Source organism: Emydura macquarii, unplaced genomic scaffold (assembly GCF_026122565.2).
Source record: "Emydura macquarii macquarii isolate MOO-44397 ecotype Brisbane River unplaced genomic scaffold, CSIRO-AGI_Emac_v2 contig_3220, whole genome shotgun sequence".
Taxonomy (NCBI): domain Eukaryota; kingdom Metazoa; phylum Chordata; order Testudines; family Chelidae; genus Emydura; species Emydura macquarii.
The window spans coordinates 1018126-1044812 of NW_027133357.1; the positions used below are offsets into that span (position 1 = coordinate 1018126).

The 26687-nt window shown below is 54.3% G+C and overlaps 1 protein-coding gene across 1 annotated transcript in view; it reads left to right on the forward strand.

Annotated features, from left to right (window-relative positions):
- The window catches only part of CPNE5 (copine 5), a 149492-nt gene that overhangs the window by 26861 nt on the left and 95944 nt on the right, over positions 1 to 26687 (forward strand). The window contains exons 3-6 of the mRNA XM_067531656.1: positions 4622 to 4668; positions 23881 to 23984; positions 25233 to 25272; positions 26522 to 26598. Coding sequence (XP_067387757.1) covers positions 4622 to 4668; positions 23881 to 23984; positions 25233 to 25272; positions 26522 to 26598 — 268 coding nt within the window. The remainder of the gene's footprint in view (positions 1 to 4621; positions 4669 to 23880; positions 23985 to 25232; positions 25273 to 26521; positions 26599 to 26687) is intronic.

Genomic DNA, 26687 nt, shown 5'->3' on the forward strand with positions numbered 1-26687 from the left:
GCCCCAGCTCTGATTGGGTAGCAGTCGCCCACCTCCCAACTGGCAGGCAGGTGGCAATCGCCTGCAACTTGCCCAGGTGGCAGCTCCCCTCCCCGGCTCAAAGCCCAGTGCCCAGAAAACTTGTCAATTTAACTGTTCTAGCTGAGCAGTGAAATTGACAACTATGACAGCCCCAGATTTCACCACTTACCCTCTTTTCCTGTCTCTCTCACTCATCCTCCTTCCCTGTCTCTCTCACCCCTTCCTCCTCTCAAATCTATGGCAAAAAATTTGGTGCGCTGCTTTATATTCCCCAGCATTGGCATGCCGCTCAAAGCCTCCTAGCTTTGGCCAACATCACCTCTAGCCCAGGTACACACTTGAGTTGCGCACCCCTGGTGTAAAGCTGGTAACCCTACCCACACTAGATCTGACATCTGTCATATCATGGCCTTGTATACTCAGCCCTTCTTCCAACATATGGCTCACATTAGTCTGTAAATATAAAGTCCCATGGAAAATTGAGTGTTGGGGCATTTATTAAAATTTTCAGAAGTTAGGGGGTACTTGCTACTTAGAAGGTTGAGAAACACTGATCCAGCACATGGCACTGCATGGCCAGATTGTCACGTTAAGCACATGAGATTGCACTGGAGCTGTTATCTATGGGGGAAGGGGCACTGGATAGCTCCAGGGATTGGCTTTGGGGCCGTAACGCCTCAGTCACTGATTCAAATCCCATCCAGGCCAGAAGTAACTAAGTCGTTACCGCCTGGTGGCTGTTTGGTGGTCTCTGTGTGAAATAAGTTTGCTGGGTCTCAGTCTGGTTCCTAGTGACTGAAACCACCAGTACAGCTGCCTGCAGTGACTCAAGAACCAACTTCAGGGCAGGCTGTTAGGAGCACGGCACTAACCCCAAACTGGCTGTGAGTTCTATACTTAGATTTCACCAACCAATTATCTGGCACTATAACAGCCTGACAGTCAGTCCCCTTGGGTACACTGATCTCTCACCCATCTACCTTTGTGACAGCTGGTCCCTTACACCAAGAATCACAGTAATATTCAAGTTACACTCAGTCCCAAAGGACCAATCACTTACCCCAGGTCAGTTGCACCTTAAATCTCACACCAAAGACAATGCTTGTAGCCAATCCTGTAATAAGCTATTTAAAGGTTTATTAAGTAGGAAAAGGAAAGGAGAGTTATTGACAAGGTTGAAGCAGATAAATGTAGATACTTTTTGAAATTTAAGATTGTAGCTTATTTATGTAATAGAAGTGTCTATAATAAACAAACTCTATATGTCCTTTAAGGCTCCTGGGGATCTCTTGCTTATGCCTAGTAAACTTTGCCTCCCCAGAGTCCAAGCGGCACAAAGATCCAGTTCCTTCTTGTTAGGAGTTTTTATCCCCCTCCTCCCGTCTGCTCTGAACTGCAAACTCAGCTGATGGGAGGAATCCACTTGCATGACTCGTCTGACAGCATCTTTTGTGTTCTTCAACATCCCACAATAGTCCATCTGATGTTGATGGACCTCTCCGGTGGGGCAGGATATAACATCTTCTGTTGGAGAACAACCCTTCACTTAATTAATGTCTCTCTCCTGTCTGGTGGTTCACACTGGCACAGAGGCTCACAATACAAACCCTCAAATGTCACCTTACAATAAGGGATACAGATGTTCTAGGTGAGATTCATGCCAGCAGCCACTTACAAGCACTCAATAAAGTGTGCACACTGGATACATCCTTACAGGTCTGTTACCCATTTGAACAATGGAAGCCAGGCTGATCCCAGCCATGGATTTGTCAATGTGCCACAGAGTCATGGGGACCTCGGCATGAGCTGCTGCCTGGTCTGCCAGTGTCATACCACTTGCATGACTGGCACCGGCTGTGGGCTGAATGGGCTGTGGGGACTGAGCTCCCCTCTCAGCCCCTGCGGGCCAGGGTCACGGCACATTGACGGGGAGCCAGGGGGCAGGGGGTTGCTGCCTGCATTCTGCACAGGGCTCTCCCTTCCCCCTCCATCAGCCTTCCCTTCCCACCAATCCGTTCCTTGGCGTGGGACAGCACGGTGGGGAGCTAATGAGGTAGCCTGCACATGGGCACCAGCCTGACCCTGTGCCAGGACCTGGCTGCTCCACGTGGTTGCCCTCATGCCATTCCCTTGGCACGGGTCCGAGGAGGGGTTTGCCCCCGTGGAGTGAACCAGGGTCCAAGCATCTCAGGCGAGAAGGGTGCAGGTGGTCCCCAGGAGTGAGGGCCCAAGCCTCTGGCCCTCAACAGCGCGGCACTGCTGGGGCGGCAGCTGCACTGGGACCTGTGGGGCTTCGCAGGAGACTCGTGGGCCCTGGGCTGTCTGTGGTGAGGGTGCAGGCTGGCGGAGAGGCCATGCAGGGCCCTGCAGACTCTGATTGTGTCTGGCCTGGGCCAAGAGGAATCTGAGGCTCAACGAGGCCCCCAGCTCCCCACTCAGATTTCCTGTGTCTGTGGGGTGCCAGGGCTTGCCCTGGTTGGAAGCAGGCAGGCTGAAGCCGGCGGGGAGTAGCTGACATGCTGCTGAACAGAGGGGCATTGCAGAACTGAGACGCTGGCTCCAAGCGCCGACTCCCAGCCCGCCACAGCCCAGCGCCCCCTGCCCGGGTAGGGGGCAGAGGATGTCACAGAGCTACCACTCCCAGTTTCTGGTTGTCTGGCCTGGGTCCAGCTGGGGTAGGGCACTGGCTTTGGGGATCCCCTGAAAGGGAGGCCCAGTCTCTGCCCTGTTCGCCAGTGCAGTGCTAGCGCAGCGACTGGGAGGCGCCGTGTGATCAGAGAGGAGGGAGCAGCTGGGCCCGGCAAGCGACCACAGGAGAAAGTGAGCGAAAGTGAGTGAAAAGCTGCAGAGCTGGTGGCAGCCTTTACTGAACGCTTGCTGCACGTTGTGCCGTCTCCTGGGCCGAACTCAGGGCAGCCTTTGGAAGGGGAACTGGGGCTCTAAGGAAGGGCTCCTAACTGGCTATTTGTAATTTCCATCCTTAAGATCTTCCTTCGGTCCCTGCGTGTTTTTCCAAACTTGGAAGGTTAGGTTCTGTGCTGCTGGTTTGGTCCCCCACTCGGGGTGCTGGAGTTCCTGCTGCTGAGCCCTGAGATCACCCCCGGGAAGGAAAGGGTTTGGGGGCTTCAGAGACAACGCACCCCTTCACCCCGGGTGGATCTGCCCCGGGCAGAGCTTGCAGTGCAAAGCCAGGGGGGACAGGAGCATGCCCCTGTTTCCCTGGACATGTGATGTTCAAGGTCTCAGCTCTTGCTCTTTAAAGTTTTGTGGGACCCAGCGAATGTGGACCCGGACTCTCCTCCCAGGGGACGGTTCATGGCTCTCTGGCCCCCAGCGAGGTCGTTCCCATACTCAGGCTGAAGGATGATGAGACCATGAAAAATAGAATTAAACCACAGCTCCTGGTGTTTCCCTGAGAGCCAGCCCCATCACGGGATCTCTTCTGGGGAGGGAGCAGGGGTAGCCTTGGGTGGAGATCCCCAGGCTAGCAGCATGTGCTGCTGGCATGGAGCTCCCCAGGGAGAAGAGCATCCCGGTGCCAGTAACTGCTCCCCATGCCCGGCTGGGCTGGCTCTGGGGTTCCCCATTGCCATGACACAGAATAGTCTCTTGTTGGCCTTTCTGCAGCCGCTCCATGTGGCAGCCCCAAAGCTGCCTCTGAGATCCCCCAGGACGATTCATTTCAGATCCCCTGAGATGGGCGAGGAGACACTGCCAGCCAGGCCAGCTCAGGGCTCCTCCCATCCCGGCCCATCCCCAGGGCAGAGGTCCCCAGTTTCTGGTCCTGTGTATGTTGGGGCTGGCTAGTGGATTCTGGGCTTCCATAATGGCAGTTGGGTAGTGCCAGAAGTCCCTGCTGTGGGGACGTGCTAGGCTGGATGGGGACTCTGCCCAGGCCTTTGTGACTGATGTGTCAGCTCTGGGGAAAGCCTGGCCTGGGCTGAACCTATTTCAGAAGCAATTGGTTTACACGACTTGGCCTAGGCTCAGCCTCTGTGGTGCTGATCCGGGGGCGGGGGAGGACAGCAGGAGTCCCAGGTGTTGTAACCGCTCTCAGAGCAGGACGCGGTGGCCCAGAGGAGTCTGCAATAAAGCTTGCACTGGTGGAGCACTGGTGTGGGCCCCATGGCTAGGGCATTGGACCGAGACTCAGGCTCCTATTCCTGCCTCTGCCACTGAGCTGCCAGATAACCATGGTCAGGTCACTTCCTTTCTTGGTGCCTCAGTTTCCCCTCCCACCCTCAGTCTGTCTGGTCTGTTTGGGGTGGGGAATATCTCTTAGTAGAGCCTGTAGTGCAATGGGGCCCTGATCCTGGTTGGAGCCTCTAGGTGCTAATTGTGATGCAGCTAATGCTGACCAGTGGCAGGGTGTCGCAGGGGGAAGAAGGGGGCAGGCCAGAGAGATCCCCTCGAGGGACCAAAATCTTTGGCTTCCAAATCACAAAGGGTACACTAGAGCCCCACCCTCTTCATCCTCTGACTGGGAGGAAGTCTCCAGCCTGCTGAACCGTACACCCCAAAGGAGTGGCGCATGCCAGCCCAACTCTGCCCGTTGTCCCGCTGCCCACATTAACCTGCGTCCTGTTCTCTCTCACTGCAGTGTGTGTGCTGTATACCCAGGGCATAGAGACCAAGCAATGGAGGGAGGTAAGAACTTTGCCATTTTTTTCCTATTTCTGTGGGAGAAACTGGGTTCTGGGTGGGGCGCAGGAGCGAGAGAGGCAGTGGGCATGAGTGGGGAGAGCATCAGGACCCCTGGGCTCCATTCCCAGCTCTGCCATTGAGTTGCTCTGTGACCTCAGGTGAGTCTTGCCAACCGTATGTGCCTCAGTTTCCCCATCTGCAACAGGGAGGTTAACAGTGCTGACCTGGGAACTGTGGGAGGGAGTCTGGGGTTGTCTGCAAAGCACTTTGAGATCCTCTCTGAAAGGTCCCCATCAAAGGGCAGAATATTCAGCAAAATGAGTGAGGGACGTCTGGGGGATCCCGGGGAAGAGCGGGGAAATGGGCGGGATTCGGCCTGTTGCCCTCCCCCATCCCCACATCCTGCCCCATGCTTGGCTGAACTCAGAAAACCAGACCCGCGTCTCAGCCAGCCTCTTTCGCGCACAGCCTGCTGCGGGTGAATGCCCTCTCGGCAGTGTCATGAGCATGTGCCTCTGTGAAGCTAAGGTGAAGATGTCCTGCAGCCTGCTGAGGGAGTTGGCTGAGGTGATTTCAGCGCCATTGGCTATTATCTTTGAAAGCTCGTGGCAACAGGGGGAGGTCCCTGAGGACTGGAAAAAAGCAAATATAGTGCCCATCTTCAAAAAAGGGAGGAAAGAGGATCCAGGGAACTACAGACCGGTCAGCCTCACTTCAATCCCTGGAAAAATCATGGAGCAGGTCCTTAAGGAATCCATTTTAAGGCACTTGGAAGAGAGGAAGGTGATCAGAAACAGTCAACATGGATTCACCAAGGGAAAGTCATGCCTGACCAACCTGATTGCTTTCTATGATGAGGTGACTGGCTCTGTGGATGTAGGGAAGGCGGTGGATGTGATATACCTTGACTTTAGCAAAGCTTTTGATACTGTCTCTCACAGTATTCTTATCAGTAAGTTAAAGAAGTATGGGTTGGATGAATGGACTATAAAATGGATAGAGAACTGGCTAGAGCATAGGGCTCAATGAGTAGTGATCAATGGCTCCATGTCTAGCTGGCAACTGGTCACAAGCAGAGTTCCCTAGGGGTCGGTCCTGGGGCCGGTTTTGTTCAACATCTTTATTAATGATCTGGAGGATGGGGTAGATTGCACCCTCAGCAAGTTTGCGGATGACACTAAGCTGGGGGGAGTGGTAGATACCCTGCAAGGTAGGGATAGGATACAGAGTGACCTAAACAAACTGGAGAATTGGGCCAAAAGAAATCTGATGAGGTTCAACAAAGAAAAGTGCAGAGTTCTCCACTTAGGAAGGAAGAATCCCATGCACAGCTATAGACTGGGGACCAACAAACTGGGCAGCAGCTCTGCAGAAAAGGACCTGGGGGTAACAGTGGATAAAAAGCTGGATATGAGTCAGCAGTGTGCCCTGGTTGTCAAGAAGGCTAATAGCATATTGGGCTGCATTAGGAGGGGCATTGCCAGCAGGTCACGGGAAGTGATTATTCCCCTCTATTCGGCATTGGTGAGGCCGCATTTAGAATATTGTGTCCCGTTTTGGGCCCCCCACTACAACAAGGATGTGGACAAGTTGGAGAGAGTCCAGCGGAGGGCAACAAAAATGATTAGGGGGCTGGAGCACAGGACTTATGAGGAGAGGCTGAAGGAACTGGGCTTGTTTAGTCTGCAAAAGAGAAGAATGAGGGGGATTTGAGAGCAGCCTTTAACTACCTGAAAGGGGGTTCCAGGGAGGATGGGGCTAGGCTGTTCTCGGTGGTGGCAGATGACAGAACAAGGAGCAACGGTCTCAAGTTGCAGGGCGGGAGGTCTAGGTTGGACATTAGGAAAAACTTTTTCACTAGGAGGGTGGTGAAGCACTGGAATGGGTTACCTAGGGAGGTGGTGGAATCTCCATCCTTAGAGGTTTTTAAGCTGAGGGTTGACAAAGCCCTGGCTGGGATGATATAGCTGAGGTTAGTCCTGCTTTGAGCAGGGGGTTGGACTAGATGACCTTCTGAGGTCCCTTCCAACTCTAATATTCTATGATTCTATGATGCTATGCGGCTGTGTGTGTGCACCTGTGGTGTACGTCCGGATGTACCTGTGTGTACATATGTGTGTGTCTATAGTGTACGTCTGGGCGTACCTGTGTGTACGTATGTGTGTGTCTGTGGTGTACGTTCGGGTATACCTGTGTGTCCATGTGTGTGTGTGTCTGTGATGTATGTCTGAGTGTACTTTGTGTATGTGTGTGTGTGTGGTGTATGTCCGGGTGTACCTGTATGTATGTGTATCTGTGTTAGTGGTGTACGTCCAGGTGTACTTGCACGTCCGTCTGGGGCTGGTATGCCTATCTGTGTGTGGGCATGTGCTGTGCGTGCCGTCCAGCACCCCGGCAGTGTGCACCGTGACCCCTGCTCTCCTTGTGATGGGAGGTCTCGCAGCCTGACGTAACCAGCTGCCCAGAGTACGAATGGCAGATGGACATGTGCCCGGTGCCAGGCACAGCCATGTCGGCTGCTCCTCGGGCTCCCAGCTCCTCAGTTTCCGGATAAATGAGGTGTGAATCGTGCGTTGGGAACGGCCCGGGCCCTGGGCGGGCAGAGAGCCGGGGGAAGCAGCGAGTGGTTTGAACATGAGCAGTTATTAAAGTAGAACTCTGGTGATTAGCAAAAGACAGCTCAGGAGATACCTGGGAACACACACATGTGAATAGACATGAACACACAACATTCATGTGAGCGCTCATACCTGTGAGCGCACACACACACACATATACACATGAACACACATGTACATACACACACATGGTAGAACCATTGCACCTGAACCCCTCCTCCAGTATCTCCCAGTACCCCTTGATCCCACAATATGTTCCCCTGGCGTTGAAGAGACCCCGCTGAGCTGGGTTAATCGCACGTCCCCTGCTGGGTCCTGACAAACCTGGGCTCTCCGCTGGGTGCACAAAGAGATTTTCCAGAACAGCTGGGCCCGGCTCCAGGGGCTCTCCAGGGGAGCTGCTGTTTTACCGAGGCGTTGCAGCCAGAAGTGCTGATGCAGTTTGGGACAAAGGAAGTGCCTGTGGGAAGAAGTGGGGAGCTGTCAGCGCTTAAAAGAGCAGGAAGGGCAGTTGTGGCATAGCAGCTGAATGCGTGTGTGCACATGTGTGCACGTGTGTGTGGTTCATGTATCAGTAGTTTCATAGATTATAAAGGCAAAATGGACGACTGTGATCATCTAGTCTGACCCCCTGGGTAATAATCCCTAGAGCAGCCCTTTTAGAAAAATGTCCCATCCTGATTACAAATTGCCAGTGACGGAGAATCCACCCACAACCCTTGATCAGTTGTTCCAATGGCCAATTGCCCTCCCCGTTCAGACTTTACACCTTACTTCCAGCCTGCATTTATCTGGCTTCCGCATCCAGCCACTGCCACTTGTTAGGCCTCTGGGTGCTGGATTGAAGAGCCTGTTATCAAATTTCTGTTCCCCATGAAGGTACTTACAGACCGTGATCAAGTCACCCCTTCACCGTCCTGTTGTGAAGCCAAGCAGATTGAGCGCCTTGAGTCTGTCCCTGTACGGGATGTTCTCCAATCCTTCACTCATTCTTGTGGCTCTTCTCGGAACCCCCCGCCCCAATTTACCAGCGTCCCTCTTGAATTATGGACGCCAGAACTGGACTCAGGATTCCCAGTAGCGGGCGCAGCAGTGCCAAATCCAGATGTCATAACGTCTCCCTGCTCCTCCTTGGGATTCCCCTGGTTATACAGTCAGTCACTGGAAGCAGAGCCAGAGGTGCCAGGCATCCACAACTCCAGATGGCAGGATGCCGAGCACCCTGGAGAATCACCCCACTTAGCCCTGGGGCTGGGTGTCTGGCACCGGGCTAGCAGGGATGGCTGGAGCCACCAGCGAAGATCCCGGATGGGACTTGCAGGTCTCTCTGCAGGATAATATTTGTGTGTGTGAGAGAGAGCGAGCGAGCAAACAGGACACTGCTAGACGATGAGAGAAACTAGAAGGGACAGAGCCTTGGAGACAGAGATGTATGTTTATCTGCCGACTTGCCCTTCTCTGCCTGGGGCACAAGGATACCTCCACCGGCCTGAACCTGGGAGCAAAGTGTGCTGCCTCATCCCTGTCCTGGCTCTGCTGTCAGAGGAGCCTGTGAGCCACTTTTCACAGTGATTAGCTCGCCTGTCCCATCACGCGGCTGTTTGGAGGTCAGCTGGCCTCTGTCTGGCTTCACGTCTGTGCAGAGCCAGCGATGTGTGTGGCTAGGTCCTGGGGGATGAGTTGGGGTCAGCGCTGTTTGCTGCACCAGTGAGATGAGTTTGAAGCTCTCAGCCTGCTCAGATGAGACTCATTACTACCCCGGAGCACCAGTGCAAAAAATACCTCCTGCCATCTCTGCCTGCCAAGGAGAATCTCATCTCCCTAAGGGGGATATTGCAACCCAGGCTGCCTGGAGGCTAGCAGTGCAGAGTGTGGCGCAGGGCTGGGTGGGCTGCCAGTGCGAACACATCATGCCAATGCGCCTTGCCTTGGGCTAACCCCCTCCCTGCCGTGATGCCAGCGGAGTCATGCCAGGCGGGAGTTTGCTCTCTTCTGCTCCAGGTCAGCAGAAGCCCAGCTCGGGAGATCCCGATTCGGAGTCGCAGGGACTCCCGTAAATCCAGGGGAACTCAGGCGCTTTCAGTGATTCTGCATGAGCGTGGCGGGGATGGAATTGGGGCGCGAAGGTGATTTACACGAGCTCAGGGCAGCCTCAGAAGGGAGGTTGGCAGCCATCTGAGCAGGGCGTGTGGGGGTTTGTGCAAAGACAACGCTGGGCAGGAGCCTCCCTCCCCGACTGGCAGGGGTGGGGGGCAATCACAGCTGGAGTCTGGGGAGGGCTCAGAAAGGCGTGCGTACCTGAGAGCGTGCTGCTGCGCCTGCAGGCAGGCCCTGTGCAGTCAGGTGGTGCAAACCCTGCCTGGGGAACGGCACGCTCCAGCCCTCCGGCAGGATTTGGCACCGCTCGCTCCGGAGATGAATGCCCGGCTGGAGCACATTCATGACTTGATCCCAGCCCTCCCACTGCAGGGCACGTAGGTTAACTTCCCCTGTCGCCTCTGGCTGCCCTGGGGTTTGTGCCCATGCCTGGCAGTAACGTTCCCAGAGATGAGCGTGTAAATCCTGGGGCCATGAGGAAAGGAAGGGCCTCGGGGACAGGACATGGAGGAAGGAGCCGTCCCAGGACAGGATGGGGCGTTACTAGATGGGGAGGAGAAGGCCACTGCTCCTGAATCCTGACCCCAGTGAGCCATGGGACACTGACGCTCTCCCTGGAAGGAAAGGGCTCCGAGGTTTTGCCACGGGAAAGGGGCTCATTTATTTCAGGCAGGAGCCGGGCTTGGCTCATGCTGGCCTGATCCATTCAGGATACAGAGGCCGAAGATCCGGGAAGCAAAACAGCCTCACAAGTGTGTGGGTTGGGACACGAGTGAGATGAGTTTCGTGCGGCCTCCTCTCAGTCCCTAGAAGGCATTTTTGGCCACACCTCCAAAGCGCCGTGTGTCCTGATTGGCAGACCTTGGTCAGGAGGGGCCCAGGAAGAGATGCGATTGGTTAGGGAGGTTGTCTCGAAGTATGACCATTGTTCGGGGACGGGCACTCGTTCATGGAAAGGGTGATTTGGAGCCTACCTTTGAAGAGCTTTGTGGGCGGCGTACTGCAGCGAGTGTGTGCGGGGCGGGGCAGGGCTGCAATGGCAGGGCATAGACCGAATGCTTGGCTGGGGACGTTCACACTGCTTGTTGGAGGGGTGAAGGGGAGGATTTTTCTGCTTTCCAGCAGGCATGCAGCAGGCAGGACACACGGACGCACACGGAGATGGGCACTAGGGCTGGACAGAAGAGGGAAATCCCTTCCCTTCAAAAATGTCACGTTTCTGGGGGAAAGAGAGAGTCATCCTGCGTCAAGCTGAAAAGTCAGAAGTGCAAACTTGCTTGCGGGGAGGGAGTCCCAGGACATGGCAATTTGGGAGAATGGAGATGGATCATTTTGGCTGGCTGGCTGCCCGCAGAGAGAGAAACCGACAAGAGCCTTCCAGGAGGGCCGTCCACCGCAGCGCCTGCTCCCCAGCTCCCATAGTCCAGCAGCTGGGTGATGAGGAGGGTGAGAGCCAGGGAGGCAGAAGACAGGGCTCTGAGCCTCCAGCAGCCTGCCTGGAAGGGCCTTGGCAGCTCCTGTTTGATCAGAGAAGAATCTTGTTGAGTTCATTTCGTGTGCGCAGAGTTCAAGGCAAATGAAAACCGGAGCGCCATGTCCCATTACACTGACCACAATTAGAGCTGGGTGAAAACCGGCTTTTTCACTTCTCTGGCAGCTCTGCAAAGTATAAAAACAATCGCTTTGGGGTTGACACAAAATGAAAATGGGTGGAAATTTTCAGTGAGCCAAAACGTCAGAAAAAGAACTGAACAAAATGTGGTGTTTTGAGTTCAAGCTGTCATCAGTGGTTTTTAAAGGAAAATCGTAGAAAATTTTGTCACAGAATGTAAACATTTTGGCTTTTTTGATTTTTTTCAACTGTAATAATTCAGTGACATTAGCACAAATTCACAAATGGCCTGTTTGGTTGACCTGTTTCCGCTGAAAAAAAGTTTCAGGTGAAAAATGTCATCCCTGCTCTGATCCCAAGAGAGGGAGGAACTCCCTCCGCGCACCGCCCCACTGTGCCCCCTCCAGCAATTAAACTGTCGCCTAGCGAATGCTGGCTCAGATAGGTGGATCTTGCACCTCGCTGGCTGGCATAGCTGGGCCCCTCCCTGACCTGTCTCCAGGTCATTGTGCCTTAGGGGTTATCGACATGGGTAAATTTACTGACACAGCTGGGCCAGTGCACTGCTCCATGTAGACATGCTTATTCTGAAAGAAGAGTGTCCAGAGGGGGAGCTCTACCCGCGTAATTACGGCTATGTTGGTAAATTTCCTCATCTAGACAAACCCTCGTCTGTGGCTGTCAATATTGTTGCAACGCCCAACACGCTGATTACCAGCATTCCAGTAGCACCAACTGAAACCAGGGCCCCGTTGTGCTCCAGACTTACAGTGAGAGACAGCCCCAGCCCCGAGAAGCTTCCAACCTACGTAGATAAGGCAGACAAAGAGCGGGAGGAGAGAGAAAGTGACTTTTGTAGATGCCTCGGCCAAGTGGGACCATTATGATCATCTCGTCAATAGCACAGGCCAGAGAACTGCTCCAATATAATCCCTGGAGCAGAGTTTTTAGAAAAACAGCCCACCTTGATTTACAAATTGTCAGTGATGGAGAATCTGCCCTGAGCCTTGGTACACTGTTTTAACGGTTCATTACCCGCACTGTTAAACATTCGCCCCTTATTTCCAGCCTGAATTCGTCCAGTTTCAACTCCCAGCCGTTGGATCATGTTAGACCTTCCTCTGCTAGACTGAAGAGCCCGTTATTCAATATTTGTTCCCTGTGCAGGTACTTACAGACTGGGATCATGTCACCCCTCAGCCTTCTCTTTGTTAAGCTGAATAGACTGAGCTCCTTGAGTCGATCACTGTAAGCAACTTTGCTGATCCTTTAATCATTCTCGTGGCTCTTCTCTGAACCTCTCCAGTTTGTCCACATCCTTCTTGAATTGTGGGCACTAGAACTCAGCACAGCGTTCCAGCAGAAGTCACACCAGTGCCAAATATGGAGGTAAAATAACCTCTCTGCTCCTACTCCAGATTCCCCTGTGTATGCACCCCGGGATCACATTAGCCCTTTTGGCCACAGTGTCACACTGGGAGCTCATGTTCAGCTGATTATATATCCTCACCCCTACCCCCAATCTTTTTCAGAGTCACGGCTTCCCAGGAGATAGGCCCCCGTCCTGTAAGTAGAGCCTACCCTCTTTGTTCCTAGATGGATGCATTTACATTTGGCTTTATTAAAATGCAGTGTTTGCTTGTGCCCAGTGTACCACGCGATCCAGATCATGCTGTATAAGTGACCTGTCTTCTTCATCTTGCCTAAGGTCCTGCAGCAGATCAAGGGTAGATCTAGGAATAGAATCCAGGGCTCCTGGATTCCCTAGGCCGGGGCCCTACCCACTGCCCCGCTCAGCACTGGGGACTCAAATTGCGTCACGTGTAACGTTCTTGGTGGTGCTCACTGTGATTGGAATCACATGTGCTCCAAGCGAGACTCAGCACTATGCCCTGCCCCCCCCTCCATCTCCTTATTCGTGAAAATATTGGCAGGCGCTGTTTGGGCCCCTTAGCCGGCCCTGCTGGAGGAAAATGGGCGAGCAGGGATTTCACCGAGCAAGGCTGGTCTGTCCTCAGGAAAGTAGCACAGTCAGAGAAAATTAAGAGACAGAGACACGGATATGGGACAGTGCTTCAGGGATCCACCACGCTTACGAACGGTAATATTAACAACCGTTGCATCTCCACGGCCCCCAGCCGACGCAGCACTCCGCAGACAATCCCATCGGAGGCCGCCCAACCATCAGAAAGACACCGGGTAAAACATGGCCGCGCAAAGACGCCTTACATCATTAAAGCACATTTATTGGGCTCGGCCGGAAACGGTTTCAGATCCATGAGTAACTCAAAGAGGCTGGATCCTCAGATAGCAGGAATCGGCCAGAGCTGCACTGGCGTCTGTGGGACAGCTGGTGAAAGTCAGCGTAACACCAGCGGAGCATTGGGCTGGGTGTTTGCAACACGTCTCCACTCCAGAGGGAGGAGACTTCTCTGGGATCCAAAAGCAAACCTCTGAGCAGCACGGGCTCTGCCCTCCCTGTAATGTCCGTAAGGCCACTGGACCCCTGGATCGCAGGGTGAAATAACTGCCCTGCAGAGGCCAGCACACAGCACGGGCCCTATCCTAGCTCCACTGCAGACCTTGGGTGTATGGCCCTTGTTCTAGCCCCTCTGCAAAAGAGGATTTCACCCCGCTCAGCCGCTACTGATCCCTTGCACTTCTACAGCAGCCTCCAGCCGGGGATCTCCAAGCACTTCCCCAGAGTTAATGCACCCCTACAACACTCTTGTGAGTGGGGTATTGTTCGTACAGCTGACCCAGTTACAGGCGCGAGACATGGAGGCGTCTGTTGACTCGCCTGTGCAGAAATAGCTCCAGTAGCCCTGCTGCCTAATCTTTGCTGTTATATATCAGGCAACGCCGCCTGCACCGTGCCAGCCATTAGGAAGCTGGGAAGAGAGCAGGGACCTGGCTGAACCAGGGGAGGGAATCGGACCAAGTACGTCATCGTTCCGAGTGCTGTGCCTAGAGTTTTGTACCTAGAGCGCCTCATGCTGCTGGCTAATGGCATTCTCCCCCATTGGACAGCCTGAAGCATAGAGAAGGGCAGTGCCCCGGTTACACAACAGCATTTCCTGTCTCCTAGGGCTTGACCACTAGACCTCACTGCCTCCCTTTACCCGGACTTGAACTTATGACAATTGCTGTGCAAAGCAGGCACTTGGTCAACATCACCCCAGGTGAGCCGCTGGCTTGCTTCCGTGGCAACCGCTAGAGGGCGCTCAGTGTCACTCCAAAAGCAGAACAGACATCTCTGGGGAATGACTCAGCTGATAAAGTCCAAATCAGCCTGGCAAGCACTTCCAATTCCTTGGAAATGAGCCTTAATTGGATATTGTGTTTGGCGTCTTCTTCAATCAACAGAGTATAAATATGTTTGATAATACAGCGGCTCCTTTGCTGATAGCAATAACAGTGATGAGAGTGCAATGGAAAAATAAAAGCCGCTCTCATGAAATTGGTTGATGGTGCAGGTTGTCTGGCTGCACTGAGTTCTAGAACGAGCACCATGTATGTTTATTTCTCTGATGCAATAAATGTTACTGGTGGGACAAGGGACACAAGGATTGGCAAAGCTTAAATAATGTAAAGAACTGGATAGTGCATATGACACACTGCCCTCTAGTGGGTGGAATCAGCCCTTTTCAGTTGTGTGTCATAAGCCCTACATTGTCAACAACGAATGGAGATTCTCCTTTAGCACAAGTAGGAAGGGACTGTGCTCTTTGGCAGGGAGAATCTGGGTGCTGTGGCAATACTGAAGTGCTAGGGGGCTGTGGATGTGTTACCGTACTGCTGTGCAGAATGGTGCTTCATGCAAGCAATGGGTTCCTGACAGGTAATCACTGGTGCTTTCTCTTTGGGTAGTAGGTTGCTGCTGGTCATTAGGCTCATTGTGCTACCTTTTCACTGCTCTGCCCTGGTATTAATGGCAGATTTCTTATTTTGCCATTGAGGGACCACCTTGCCTGCATTTTCCTCATGCTCTGAACAATGGAGTGAAACATTCTTTTGGTCAGTTTCCTGCCTCTGCAACCCCTCGGAGTTATTCCCCGCTGGATTTCCAGGGGGTCACCTTGTCCGCCAGATCCACTAGGCGTGGTCACTAATTCTCTATATGTGCGGTGCACATCCCGCTGCAGAAAGGTGGGATGTGAGCAGAGACCAAGAGCAGTCTCGCTTCTTCTTACTTTTGCTCGGGGTCAGATCCTCCTCTGGTGTGAATCAGCACTGCTCCATCGACGAACTGGCATTTTGACCATTCCACTACACACCAATCCGCTTCTTTAGGCTCTTAAATACCTTTTCAAATCAGCCCCTAAGGCCCAGGGTAGGTGTTTTTGTGGATAAGTGGCAAGGCATAATAAACAAAGCGTCAAGGAAAGGGTTAACTGGAACCTTTCTGGGACAAATGATATTTTTCTGGGGGAAAAAAAATCAAATTTTGCTTTCTGGTTTCACTGGGGCTGGTTTGAAAAACTAACACTGACGAGGGCTGCAGACGTCAGAGTTCTTCCAAAACGGAAATGAGCGCGAGGCGCCTCTCTCCGTTTATCGGCACTCGTTGTGCTCTCTTGGTAGGCGATCAGCACTCATACCCGATGGCTGTAGCTGGGGCGGAATCTAGTGTAACTCTTGGATCAGTCACCGCCTTGCCCTGGAATCACGGCCCTTGGCCACAGTTACCCATCTGAAGGACTAGTATCACAGTAATGAGCGATGTCATTATTATATTACCAGCTAGCAGACCAAGGTGTAATGAGATCCGATGGCTGCAAGCAGAAGCTAGACAAGTTTAGACTAGAAATAAGGAGCAAATTGTTGACGGTCAGAGTGGTTAAGCACTGGATCAACTTACCAATAGGGTTGGGGGGGGGATTCACCCTCTGAAATGTTTAAATCAAATTCAGGTGTCTCTTTCTCAAAGATCTGGTGGTTCAACCACAAGATCTGGGCTGGAAGCAAGAATCCCTGGGGGAGGGTCTCTGGCCTGTGTGATGCAGGAGGTCAGATGGGATGGTCAAAATGGTCCCTTCTGGCCCCACGATCTATGAATCGCCCAGGTCCTCAGGCAGTGGCCTTCAACTTTTCCAGGCTACGCTATCCCTTTTCAGGAGTCTGATTTGTCTTGTGTAGCCCAAGTTTCCCCTCACTTAAAAACGACTAGCTTACAAAATCAGACATAAAAATCCAAGAGTGTCACAGCCCGCTGTTACTGACAGATTGCTGACGTTCTCATTTCTACCATATAATTGTAAAATAAATCAATTGGAATAGAAATATTGTACTTACATTTCAGTGCACAGTGCACAGAGCAGTATAAACAGGTCATTGCCTGTATGAAATTGGAGTTTGTATGGACTTTGCTAGTGCGTTTTGTGTAGCCTGTTGTAAAACCAGGCAGCTATCTAGATGAGTTAGTTGACGTACCCCCTGGAAGAGCTCTGCCTACCCCTGGTTGAGAACCACTGTCCTAGGGAAATGATGAGACGTGACTGATTGCTGGGTGGTATCCGCTTTCAAGCGCTCAACTGAACGATTCCAAGTGCTGGATGATTGTTATTGTAGGAAGGGGTATCTCTCTGAAGACTGGACACAGACCTGCACACAGAGCCTGGGCCCCTTCAACTGTACTTCCAGTTACAGCAGTACAGCACCGCCTACTGTGGACGCAGTCATGCCAGTATAACAGTACTTATACTGGTACAGACTTTCCTATACAGGTAGGGTTGCCACCTATATAGGACTTAAAAATCGGATACTCCAGCTGGAGTGCTGGAACCTCCCCATCAGCTGAGGCCTGCCCTTGCCCTGCCCCGCCCCTTCTCACCTCATCCATGAGGCTCCACCTCTGCCCTGAGGCTCCACCCCCAGCCGTTTCTCTTCCCTTCCCCCATCTCTCGCTGCTCTTCCCCCTACCCCCCACTCGGCCTGGGTCAGGAGGGACTCTCCTGCAGAGCTGGGGCTGGGAGCTGCAGCCACCTGACACACATAAGAGGTGGCCTTGGCTGAGTAGGGGCTGGCGAGGGTGATGACCCAGCATCCCCTGCCCGCAATAACCGGGCTTTGGGTGTCCTGTCAGTAGATCTGACCAGACACTGTCAGGTCCCCTTTTCGACTGGACTTTCCGGTTGAAAACCAGGTAGCTGGCCACCCTATGTACAGGAAAGGAAATAAGCTATACCAGGATAAGGCACCTTGGCCCAGATCCTCAAACCCCTGTGTGAAAAACACACCTCCTGACTGACAAACACCGCTCGGTGGAGGTGGTTTAATTACGTTGACGGGAGAGCTCTCTCCCGTTGGCATAGAGTGGCTACATGGGAGACCTTATGGCACTGACACAGCTGTGCCACTCTAAGGTCTGTAGTGTAGACGTGTCCTGAGATCAATCTGGGGTTCTTTTAATTTGCCTTCTATTTTATTTCTCAACCCTTTAAGGGTCACATTTTCCAGCTTTTCGCTGCAGCCACGAAAGCTGGAAACTTACTTGTTTTTAAAGGAAACCAGAAATTGCCATGATAACATGGCTCCAGGAGCAGGAGAAGAAAATCAGATGTCATAAGACTCCCGATAAGGTCACAAGAGCATGCACCCGTGGCTGCGAGTGGAAGACAAACAAATTCACACTGGAAATAAAGCTGACGCTTTTAAGAACGGTGGGAAATAACCACTGGAACGACCGCCCTGGGGGCGTGGAGGATTCGACCTCACCCAAGTCTTTAAACCACAATTGGATGTCTCTTTCTAATGGATTTGCTCTGATTTAAGCAGAAGTTCTGGGCTCAGTACAGGCATGGCTGGGGGAGGGTCTCTGGCCTGGGCTATGCAGGAACTCAGACTGGATGATCACAGCGATCTTTTCTGACCATGGTACAGGACTTTTTTGGGTGTCTATTGTGGGCTTTGCTTTCCTGAGCCTGTCTCTGCCCTGAGTCCAACTGCACCAATGGCAGCGGGGCAAGTGCAGACACGTCACAGGCCGGCCAGCGGGTGGCAGCTACACATGCTCGGCGCAGTGGGGACAGCCACGTCCCCTCCCCACGGCTGCCGTGGCCCTTCCACCTGAAATGTGCACTCACCTGCAAGAGGGATGCTTGCTTGGCCCGGCCCCGGGGCCTCAGTGGAGCTGTGGCCCTGTGTGGTGGCCTGGCAGAGGAAGCTGCACGGGGCCGAGGCGTGGAATGCGATGCAAAGGCTGCTGCTGTGATTAGCCGCAGGGAGGCACGTTGCAGAGATAACATGGCTAAGCTCACAGGAAGGGGTTCTGGCACCTTCCATGGCCCCAGGTCAATCCCTGCCAGGCCAACACTGGGGCGGCTCCATCTGTCTCTGGCAGTGCTGGCCCGGGTACATGTGCCCATTGGGAATGAGGCCAGGGTACTTTCCTCACGCCCCGGCGCCCCCGTGCTCCTGGATTACTGTTGCTGGAACACGCTCTTTAGCAAGAGCCGTTAGTATTTTCATTGCAGTTATGCAGGGCTTTGCCTGTTCACAGCGCTTTTTCCTGGCGGAGTGGGGGGGGGAGGGCTGAATTCAAAGACGGGCTAGTGCAGATGGGGAAACTGAGGCAGGGAGGGGCAGGGATTCACTCAAGGTCACACAGCAAGTGAGTGAGGAAGCTGGGAATAGAACCAAGTCTCTTGCCATGCAATCCTCTAGCCACTAGACAATGCTGCCTCCGTGGGGCTAAAGGAAGGGGGTGCGTACCTTGCAGTGCAGCCCCACACAGCACAGGCACGATCCCCTCAGAGACATTAGCACACGGGGAAGCCTGGACCCTGCAGCTGTATGTCCAGGGGAGGATTCGGCCCTTGGTACCACCTTCCTTCGCCTTTAGCTGGAAAGGGTCTGTGCTCGTCCCGCTCCCCACTCGGCTCGCCAGGGTGGGGCGGGCAGGTTCCCAAAGACTGAGCGATAACGGGAGGGATGCCCGGCAAAGCCCCACAGAATCAACATCAGGCCTTAAAAGGCACTTTCGCTGGGAATGGGAGAGAGCATTAGCAAGGAGTGGGTAGGGCGGGAGTGCAATATAAGCCTGGCTCCCAGCCAGGGGCGGCTGGGAAGATGGGCAACGTGGATACTGGGCTTTTAAGATCAGACACGTTGTTTTCCTGTGAGAGGTTTTCCAAGTGGCCACGAGCGTGCACACGTGTATGACCGAGGAGTGCTTGTGCATGTAAGCGGGCGTGCGTGAGTGTGACAGCGTGTGGGGTTTTTTTTAATGAGAATTTCCTGATTTTGGTCAAGAACTTTGCACAGAAAATGCTCCCCCGGTTTCCAGCCAGGGGCACTGATGGGCATACGGGGAAAACTGGCACTAATCCCAGCTGGGTTATGCTCACCTCGCCCACAACGCTGCCCCCTTCCCGAGCCTCTTCACCCCCTAAACAACCAGAGTAGTGCAGCAAGGGGCTTCTGGGCAGAGACTAATCTCACACTACCCCACATCTAGGGGCTTACGCTTCCCTTTACCGTACATAGGTGGCCCTGCCCAGGGTGCGATGCCATGGAGATGCCCTCGTGCTTGCTGCTGTGGGGATTGTGGGGCGGTTTGAAGTTAGATCAGGGGCCACATCAGCCCACAGAGCACCCCAAGGGCATGAAGCCCTGAGCAGCAGCTTGCAAAGGGCCAGCAGAGAATCAACCACTAAAGCCTGGTCTACTCTAGAAAACTCAATCAGCTTCATTACATTGCTCAACCCCACCGAGCAGCCTGGTTAAACTGGCCTAACCCCAGGTCCACACAAGAATTCTTCCATCAACCAAGCTGTGCCCCAGTGGGAGCTGGATTACCTACACTGATGTGAGACCCTCTCAGGTGTAAGTAAGCCTTGGAAGTCTCCCATCCACATTCAAGCCAGCTCCCTCCCTCCTTAGTGTATGTAAGAGAAAGCAGACTTCACAGGAGGAGGGATGACGACAAGGACTGCCACACTTGTGGCATCTGGTCCCCACCTCTCCCTTTCTGCAGTACATCCAGAGCCCAGATTCAGCTCCACGGCTGCTCTGAGACACAGGTCATTTAAACCCTGCAGATGTGACCGTAACAGCTGATCAAAGTGCCAGCTGCGTTCAGGTGACACAGTTTGATGGGAGGAAGGTAATTTCTGCCGCCTTCTCTGCTAGACAATGGAGCCTTAACGAGCTGGCCAATCAGCTACAGATGATGCCATTCCTGTGAATGAGGTGCTGGGCCATGTCAATGGGGAATTTATACTCTCATCTGCATGTTATTCTTTTAACAGCCATTCATCTAATCCCGCTCCCGCTGGGCAGGTTTGGGGCCTGATCTAGTGTCTGTTGGAGTCAACAGGGCCTAGCTCCTCAAAGGCACTGGGGCACCTCACTTCCAGTGATTTCAGTGGAAGTTAGGAGCCTAAATACCTTGGAGGATCTGGGCTGGGGAGACTTTCCATTGACTTCCCTGGGCTTTGGACCAGACCCGTAGCCAGCCAGAGAGAGCCGTGGCAGGTACACAGGCCAAGGCCATAGGTCTGAGCTCCTGAAATCTAATCCTGGTCCCCCCAGCACTGACTGAATACACTCTAGCTCAACTCAGCTATGGGCTGGATGGAGGAATCCTGGGGTGAGAGCCTCTGGCCTGTGTTATGCAGGAGGTCAGACTAGGTGGACATTAGGTCCCTTCTTGCCTGAACATACATGACTCTTGAGTGGGTCACTTCACATCTCTGCCTCATTTCCCAGCCTAACGGGCCCGTTGGGAGGATAATTTTCAGGGATCCCCATCGGATATCCCCCATGCTGCCTGTGATACCAGCTACTTCCTAACTCAGGCCTCATTTGTCCCTCTTCAGCCATGAAGCTGTGCTGGTTCCAGGTGTCGGCAAGGACTCAGGGACTTGAGCTAATTGGGTCTGACCCTCAATCGGTGCAAACCCCAGCTCACCCTTGTCCTATGACAGTGCAGCGGCTGAATCGGGGCTGTTCCGGAGTAGAGGGGAGGTCTAAATGCGGCCCAGGGTGACACTAGCTCTGATTCACACCTACCTGGAGGAAGCGGGAAAGCCCCCAGGAGCTGCTATGCCGGGGTGGAATTCACCCGGGAAGAGGGCAGGCAGCTGGCGGGCTTCCTGCCAGTGAGCCTGGCCACTTCCTAAGCTGGGGTAAACCGATATTGCTGCGTTTTCTGGAATGGAGGCAGGGGGATTTGCACCCACGGAGGGTCTGGCCCAGTGTTCCTGCACCAGGGGAGCAGAACCCAGAAGTGAAAATGACTAGAGAAAAAGCCTGAAACTGATCAGTTCCATGGGGAGAAACGCAGAAAGCAAGGAAACCCTGAACACCGGGAGCTAGATTTACACAATTCAGTCCTACAATCACAGGTGTTTTCAATATCTATCCATCCGTCCATTCATCCATCCTGTGGCATTTCTATTCAATCCACCACTGTCCGATCTCGGCACCCCCAGCTCCTTTCCCGACTCAGCCACTGACTCCCCGTGTTACCCTGAACAAATCACTTTCCCTTTTGGTGCTCAGTTTCCCCATCATCAAGGCTAGGTTAGGGATACTTCCTGCTCCTGCCTACGCCCTCAAGGGAGAGGGGGCTGTGAGGGTTCTGATCAGTAGCCCAGGTCCCTAGCGGGTGTAAATGGGAGTAGCTCTATGGAAGGTGATGGAGCTACGCCAGTTTACCCTAGCAGAGGAACCAGCCCAGCATGTGTGTAGCTCTGTGAGCCGCTGCTCAGGAATCGGGGGGGAGGAGGGAGAAGATGCACTGTTGTCTTGACCATCCGCCCGCTAAGGATTTGCCGATGGAATCGGATTGTTTGCACATCAGTAATTTGCTGGAGCAGCCTTCGCCAGGTTCAAATGCCTCAGAGGTCCCAGCGCCCCCTGACTGCAGCTGGGGACCTATGTACCAGCTCTGACCGGTGACGGGAGAGGAGCAGGGAGGGGTTACCCAGAACACGTGAGCCATGGATTGTTAGCCAAGAGCTTTCAGGATATTAAAGAGTGGGCTCAGCAAACAGCCTCTGTGTCAGCACCGGGCAGGCAGGGAATCCCATTAACCTTTGCAGGTGCCTGTTGCAGCCCCTGGGGTGCCAGGAAACACTCGGAGCAGGGCTGAATGTGCCTGGCATGGGCAGAATGAAACAGGAAAGCCCAGGGGTGAGCTCTGACCACTCACCGCCTCCTGGCTGCTGTGCTAGGGCGGTTCAGAGGGAAAGCCCCACTGAACCAAGCAGGAGACAGCATGATCTAGGCTAGTGGTTCTCAGCCTATTTACCATTGTGGGCTGCACACGCAGCTCTCTGTGTTATGTGGACTGCAGCCACACACTATATATATTGCCTGTATGGCCCTGAGGATGTCACATGGGCTGCAGCGGTGTGCTGACTGGGCCGCAAGCCTCCCACGGGCCGCAGGTTGAGAACCACTCTTCTAGGTGACAGGGCACTGGATTAGGCACCCAGAGACCCGGGGTGAAATCCTGGCTCTGCTGGATCAATGGGAGTTTGCCATGGACTTCATCGGGGCCGGAAATTCACCCTGGGCCCATTCTTGGCTCTGCCACTGACCTGCTGTGGGACCTTGGTCAAGTCATTTCCCCTCTCGGAGCTTCTACTTTCCTTCCCATCCTCTAGCTGCCTTGTCTATTTGTGCTGGAGGCTTTTCAGGGCAGGGACGGTCTCTAGTCTGGGTACATAGAGCACCAAGCACAACGGGACCCTGATTTCAGCAGAGGTCGCTAGGCGTAACAGTAATGCTGCTGCTGCTGCTGCTGCTAAGGGCAGGGAGCTGGCATCCCTGACATCTTGTCCCGCAGCAGGGCCCAGGTCCAGGACTCTCAGTATGGCCCCCAAACCCTCCCGTAACACATATGCACTGTGTCCCCAGCATGCACCCAAATGGGTAGGATGCCTGAGAACACCTCTGAGATGCCCCTCCCCCCCCTTTTCCGAGTAGGATCAATGAGCTGCTGGCATCCCGCCAGTGGAGAAGGGAGCTGAACTCCAGGTTAGATCACAAGTGACATGAATTAGAAGGTCTTGACTCGTAACGCCTGCCGGGCAGCTGCCCACATCACAGATAACACACTGTGCTGCACTGCTGGGGAGAACGGTAACAGTGGATCCTGCCGCTCAGCACTGAGGGGCACCGGCAGGGCTATGTGGGTGGGGAGCCCAGGGCTGGGATCGCTGGCGGCTGCGGGTTGGGATTGAGAGGCATCAGCCAGTTCCAGGATCATGTCCTCAGTGTCATTTCCCCCTTTCGTTGCCTCCCCTGCTGGCTCTGGTTCTGGATTCTCTCTGGAATGGCTCCCGGCGCAGCCCCCCATCCAGCAACCAGGAACCCCATCGCTACTAGATTCACGCACGCACGGCCCCTGCGCCTCTGGCCCGGGCGTCATTTCACACCGAGAAGACATTAATTGGTGGCTGGCGGGAGGGGTGCGTGAATCCACCCAGCTATTCCGTCCTCAGGGGGACTCATGACGTCCAATTAACAGCTGCTTAATTGAGGTGCCTTGGGACTTAATCAAAGGGCCCCCTGAACGCTCCCCACGTGGGCTTTGTGCCAGGGCAGCTGCCTGCGCCAGCGCCACTGTGGCATGAGCAAAGAAATTAATGGCCCGAGACACAAAGAGGCGTCTGCCCTCTCGCTGAGTCTCTCTTCCCCCTTCTCTCTGGTCCTCCCCTCCACCCGGCCCGTCTCCTGTCCTGCTGGGCTTCATTCCTCTCCTCTCCCTGGAAAGGTTGGGGGAGGGGAGCTGTCTAGTCTAACTGTGCACATTAAAGCACAGCGCCTGGGAAAGCCCAGAACTGGGGGGGGTTCCAGACTCTGCTCCCCCAGTGCTCTGTCCTGTAGCCGCCGGAGGACTCCACCCCTGGCTAACTGGCGTCCCTCTCCCTGCAGTTTGGCAGGACCGAGGTCATCGACAACACCTTGAACCCCGACTTTGTGCGCAAGTTCATCCTCGATTACTTCTTTGAAGAGAAACAGAACCTGCGCTTCGACCTGTGAGTGACCTCGGCTTGGGCTGAGCCCCGCAGTGTGTGGGGCAGGGGTGCGAGACTCTATGGGGGAAATGGCAAACGCTGCAGATCAGGGAAGACCCTACAATAACAAACCAACATGGGCACAGAGAGAGGCCCTCCAATAACATATCAGCATTAAAGATTCTGGCTGGGGCTTTGCCAATCGGCTTCAGGTGCTCAACTCCCATCAACATTCAGTGGGGCTGGGCGCCAGCTCCCATCGGTCCTATAATTAACCAGTTAGAATGTGACCCTGCACTTCTGAGGGACCCTATAAACCAGTGTGAGTACAACTCAGTGCTAGTGGGAGACCCTACGATAACAAACCAGTGTGGTTAAAGCCCTGTGCTCGTGAGAGACCCTACAATAACAAGCCATTTCGTGCACAGCCCTTTGCTTGTGAGTGACCCTACAATAATAACAAACACAGCCCTATGCTCATGAGACCCTACAATGACAAGCGGTGTGTACCAAGCCTGAGGGAAAAGGGATCCAGGAAGGGGATGGATTCAGTCCCGCTCATCTAGGAGCAATGTGGGCTCCACAGGAGGGCAGGATGTGTGTAGGAGTCAAGGCGGAATCCGACCCATCGGCCATCCCTTGGCATTGTCTAGTAACCCCCTATGACACCCATGAGAAGGTCCCATCCCCTTCAGCACCGCAGCTCCAGGACCTTCCCAGGGCTGCCTGTGCCGCTCCAGCCCCATCTGACCTCCAGCCCCTCTGTCCAGGGCTCCCGCCTAACCTCGGGTGACAGCACTGACTCCTGCTAATCTCTCCCCAGCGCTCAGCTCTGGGTGGGAGCAAAGTGCGATCCTGCCCTGGGAGCGGCTGTGCAGAAACAGCCTTTCCGGAGTCAGCAGATCCGCGCCCCTAGGATGGGTGCCTCAGGGCTGAGGGGCCAGCACCTGGGGGCACCGGTGCCCCTCAACTGAGAGCCTGTATTGGCGGTCTGTATGACAGCTCAGTGGTGCGCTGGCCTGGTGCATGGGGTGGCGGAAGGTTCCCCGTGTGTATCACAGTCAGATCGTCTGTCTCCGGGCACTGACACAGGTTTCTCCGAGACCTGGCTGGAAAACAAGAATTCAGTTTTGCCAAGAGGAGAGGGAGTGAAAGCAACACCCCAGACTAGCCCACAGCTCCATGGCCAGGGCGCTCCCACGGGTCGTGGGAGACCTGCTCCAAATGTCATGTGCCACATGTCATGTGGTTTCTCTTCTCCCCCTGCAGGTACGATGTGGATTCCAAAAGCCCTGACCTCTCAAAGCATGTGAGTAAGAGCATGTTCCTTGCTCCCCCCACGGGAGCTGCTTGTGCCCCTGCACCCGGCCAGCCCAGTGCCCCAGCGAGCCCCGGGGCTGCTCAGGGTGCACAACTTGGCCGGATGGACAGACACTGGCGCCCCAGCCCAGGCTCATTGGGGCTGTGGGCACTAGGGTTTGCCAGTGGGATCTGGTGCCAAGTGCCTTGCACCAGGACATCCAGTGTGGTGGCAATGCCAGCCCTGACAGCTGGCGGCTGCCTCATGGCCCCTGCGTGGGCGACTTTGCTGGGTCTCTGACCAGGGGCCGGGCAGGTGGCCTCGCCATGCAGCCTGGCAGCCTCAATAGAAGGACTGAGGGTTGACTGGGCCATGGAGACAGAACCCACCTGTCACTCCATAAGGGAGTTCCCGGGGAGAGGGGAAGCAGGTGCCTTGGCTGAGCAGGTACCTAGATAGTGAGGGCGGAGCTGGGTCTCCATAGGCAGGGAGCTGAGGTGACCTGTGTAAATAGCCAGGCCATGCCAGGCTGCATCGGCTGCCCAAGGCACTGCCCACCAGGAACAGGGGTTGATCCATGAGCCCGTGTCGTTGCCTGGGTACGGGGCCCTCAGCATATCCCCACATGCTGACAGTTGGGAGGCCTAGAGTCAGGGTTTGGCTGCAGCCTGTCATGCTTGTAGGGGCCAGCGGGGGAGCTCAGACCCGGGCCAGGTGACCTTAGATCTGGATTTGATTCGGGCCCATCTCATCTGTACATTTACACTGAGCTTTCCAAGGCTGCCACTGGGATTCAGATGGCCAATTGCTAGCTACAGTAATGGAAAATCCCAGCCTCAGAGCTTTGTGACACAGTCTCCTTAGTGGTAGGGCAGGAGGTGCCGTGAACATCCTGGGGGTGGGACTTCCTGTGTTCCTTCCTCGCACTTCCTACTGTCTCCCATAAAAAACCCAAGGTGATTCCCTCTCCTCCCGCAGATAAATCTTGATTTTCACTGCAAAATTTCTCCATGCAAAGAGCCAATTTCCCCTGGCATTGAATGCACAAACATTTCGTGATCTGGCCCATGCTGGAATTCTACCCAGAAAACCCCCCCATCCCATGGGGCAAACATTGCTCCACACAGGACACATTCTCCTGGAAACCGAAAGCTAAGGCCACTCAGCAAGGCTGACATGCTGAGGAGTCTGGGTGGAGAATCCCATCCCAGGAACGATCAGGGTTTTGGATGCTCATCCTGGTCCTTTGCTCTGCCAGGATTTCCTGGGCCAGACGTTCTGCACGCTGGGGGAGATCGTCGGCTCGTCAGGAAGCCGCCTGGAGAAGTCGCTGACGTGAGTGCTGGGTCCGCGCAGGGCAAAGGGTGCATGCGTGTTGGGACATCAGGGCAGCAGCGGGCAGCTCTGGGCCTCACGATGCCTGG